The sequence below is a fragment of the Trachemys scripta genome, chromosome 2, assembly GCF_013100865.1.
Source record: "Trachemys scripta elegans isolate TJP31775 chromosome 2, CAS_Tse_1.0, whole genome shotgun sequence".
Lineage (NCBI taxonomy): Eukaryota > Metazoa > Chordata > Testudines > Emydidae > Trachemys > Trachemys scripta.
Genome location: NC_048299.1, coordinates 56,583,569 through 56,587,224, shown reverse-complemented (window position 1 = coordinate 56,587,224; position 3,656 = coordinate 56,583,569). Strand labels below are relative to the sequence as shown.

At 38.7% G+C, this 3,656-nt stretch overlaps 1 protein-coding gene across 1 annotated transcript in view; it reads right to left on the bottom strand.

Annotated features, from left to right (window-relative positions):
* Positions 1-323: 323 nt before the first annotated feature.
* Positions 324-3,656, bottom strand: part of LOC117872288 (ATP-binding cassette sub-family B member 5-like) — a 66,796-nt gene continuing 63,463 nt past the window's right edge. Inside the window, exon 28 of the mRNA XM_034760591.1 lies at positions 324-3,029. Coding sequence (XP_034616482.1) covers positions 2,832-3,029 — 198 coding nt within the window. The 3' untranslated portion in view covers positions 324-2,831. The remainder of the gene's footprint in view (positions 3,030-3,656) is intronic.

The window sequence follows — 3,656 nt, the reverse complement described above, 5'->3', positions numbered from 1 at the left end:
AGTAAACTGGCGGGAGAGCATCTCCCATTGACATAGCACGGTCTAGACACCGCTGTAAGTCGACCTAAATTACATCAACTTCAGTTACGTAAGTTACATAAGTGAAGTAGCGTAATTGAGGTCAATTTATAGCTTTAGTGTAGACCAGCTCTAGGGGGGCAGATTTGGCACTGCCACTTTTCTGTCATGATGGAGGGGCAGCTGGGCTAAATTTCAATGAATAGTGTTGTGAACCAGCACACTGGGACAATTTACCAAGGGTTGTGCTGGATTATTCTGAGGAAAATTAAAAAAAAAAATCAAGATTGATTTTGTCTTGACATGCTCTAGTTCAAACAGAAATTAAGTCCTATGGCCTGTGTTAAGTAGGAGTTCAGATTAGATTATCATTATGGCCCATTCTAGTTTTAGAACCTGTGAAGATACACCATGGTAATTAAGAGTAACTGAATGATAAGAGTAGCATTATAAAATGATTTGTTAATCCGAATGAAAGAGGCTGAACTTCTAATGTACTACTCCGGGTAAGCTGACAGGTTGGAACACATTTGGTCTGGTTCTGGGTGGAAGGTCCGATAATCAGAGCTAGTTGGGAAATTATTCCCCCCTCCCAAATATTTTTGATGAAAATGAAGTTTGTTTAATTTTAATCCAAATATTTAGACTCTTTGTTTTTGATGAAAACCTGAAAAATGTTGAAAATTGATTTGTGTGTGTAAATTTTGTTTGGTTGAAAAGCCTTTTTTAGTCAAATATCATAAGATAAGATAGTCTATTTCTGTTTCTCAAAATATCCACTGTCTAAGGCTATGTCTTCTCTGTGCCATAGTGTGGACTGCAGAGTGCACCTCTTTCAAACAGGACTCTATTACCATGAATTAGCTACCTTTTAGTTTGCACCAGCAGCCACCACATGGGGGCAGTTAGAGCGCAGTTCTTTGGTGTGCTTGCTGTGCAATTCACCCCTCCATAGTCCACCCTGCAGGCCAGTGTAGAGAAGCTGTGTCTTACGATCATATTTCATGCTGTGAACATGGACACTTGTTAATATTTGCATTTTATATATCTTATATATGTGAATATCTGCACTTTTCTGCATTCTGCAATGTTCTGGATTAAGGACACTTCATTATGTTAAGTGATATAACAGGGTATTCTGTATATCTGTCCATATCTGAGGAAGCTGTAGCTGCTGCTTTAGTCACTTCACCTATGGGTAGAAATAAACCTTTCAGTGGGATTGGCCTGACTTATATTAGGCTCTGCACAGCAGAATCCGAATTAGTTACACTTTGGACTAAGACCTTTGAGAGATAAATTTACCCTAAACTTGGAACACACTTAGCACACACAGTTTGGAAGGATCCCATATATCATAACCTGTATATTGCAGCCAAGATGACACTACATTTAAGTGGCTTCTCTGAAAAAAGATGCACAGATAATGTGAGGATTTAGCCTTTAGTGTTTTAAAGAAAAAACTTGTAACCCTTTGACAGCTTTCAAGTTAGTTTATAATTCCTAACCCCCTTAACAGAATAATAAGAACTTGATTAAATATAAAATGTCTCTTGGAAATTAGGCCACTCTTAAAAGTGACTGCTAAAGAGAAAAGGCCTTGTTTTTAAAAGGAGAATTATAACCCCTTGATTTTTTCATATTGCTGAAGAATTCCTTTGGGGAATGGAGAACTAGTAGGATTATGACATTACAAGAGATGGAAACTTGAGCAAACTGAGAGGGACAGGATTTTTGTTCACACTCATTTACCTCAAATTCTGGACAAACACTTGGGAGAAAAGCTTTGGGAAGATTCAGTACCCTTCCACCGTCAGCTGTGAGCTGAGAACATTCCTAAGCCAGTTCTCTAGTCCTTAAGGACTCCACAAGAACAGTGAAATTAAGATACCATCTCATTGTTTCCTTGTCTTTTTATACCCATTTGTCTCTTGTCTTATATATACACACTTATATTGTAAGCTCTTGAGGGCAGATATGGTTTTTAGTTCTGTGTAAGTACAGCACCTAGCACAGTGGGGTCCTGATCCATGATTAGAGCTCCCAAGTGCTATGGCAATAAAAATAATAATACAATACAATATTTCTAATGCAGAAAAGAAGCAGAAGGAAAACTTAAATTCCCATAAACTCAATGGTAGATCTGGAAATAATACAGCCTATTAAAATCCCTAGCAGGGATTCTGTAACAGTTTAAATTTGGGATTTATGGGTTAGTGGATTAGTAACTAATTTAAACTCAAGATGCACTACGTAATGAAGCCTGAATATGGATCCAAACTTTTAACGAATTTTAGTTTGTTTGGTCAGGCCCATCGCTAGTTTCAACAGTAGCAAACATGTAATGATTTTATTAAAAAAACCAAGAAGAACTCTAACATTGATTTCAAATGATATATAATTAAGATTTTTATATCTACATCTCTATATATCTGCTAAAGCAAAGAGTTCCTGTCCAGTTGCATATTTTATGGAGCAGGTAGAGGGAATAGAGTAACCCCACCTGAGGGAAATACTGAAACATGCTCTGCAGATAACATGAGAAAGAGAGGTTTTCCCATGACCCCACTGACTCAGTATTAAACCCCAGCCTATGGTTAAAACCTTCCAACATGGATTTCCCAAAAAGGGCATCCTTCTACTCCAAAGGCAAGAATGTTGAGCAAGTTAAACTACTCCAGGTCCTGCGGAGCATCTGTGTGTCCAAAGAAGAGTTGCTGGTAAGCGCATAAGGTCAGATCACATCCTCTGGATGCTAACTACTTTTTCCTGACAGCTCATTTCTAAAGAAGGCCTCAGGGGCTATCCTTGTTTTAGAGCTGTGTTTGTGCATTTACTAAATTAAAATAGGCTTCACGCTTTGCCATTAGTTGCTGATGAGTTCCTTGTTCTATTATTTTTCCATTGTTAATAACAACAATGACATCTGCGTTCTGTACTGTGGACAGCCTGTGAGCAATCACAATACAGGTCCTTCCTTTCCGTGCCTGGTCAAGGGCCTGTTGCACCACCTAGGGAAAAATACAGAAGACATTATGGACTTGGTTTTAACACCTTCTCAGAACTGTTGCCCCTACACTGGCAAAATATGGATCTGTAATTGACCAACAGCACACTCCCACCAGTGGAAGATGTAGTGTACACAGGTCACAGGCATTTTTAATCAATTTTTAGCCAAGTCTGATCTGAATAGGATGAAAGAGTGGTAAGAAGGCTGCAGTGTCTTTGTGTTACACTTCAACAGTTATGGCCACAGTAGGGAATTCCAGCTTTGAATTTGCCTACTGTGCACACAGCCCTAAAGACTGGTCTACATGAGGAAAGACAAGCCTGGACATTTCAGTAATCTAAAATATATATATCTCTTGGAAAGAGGTTAAGTATATACACAGTCTTCCACCCATGGCACAAAAGTTTAGGCCATACTTGCACATACAAAGCCACGTTTAAAACATAGACTTGGGCCTGGTCTACACTACGACTTTAATTCGGATTTATCAGCTTTAATTCGAATTAACCCTGTAACCGTCCACACAACGACGCCATTTAATTCGATGTAAAGGGCCCTTTAAATCGATTTCTGTACTCCACCCCAACGAGCGGAGTAGCGCCAAAATCGATTTTAGCAATTCGAATTA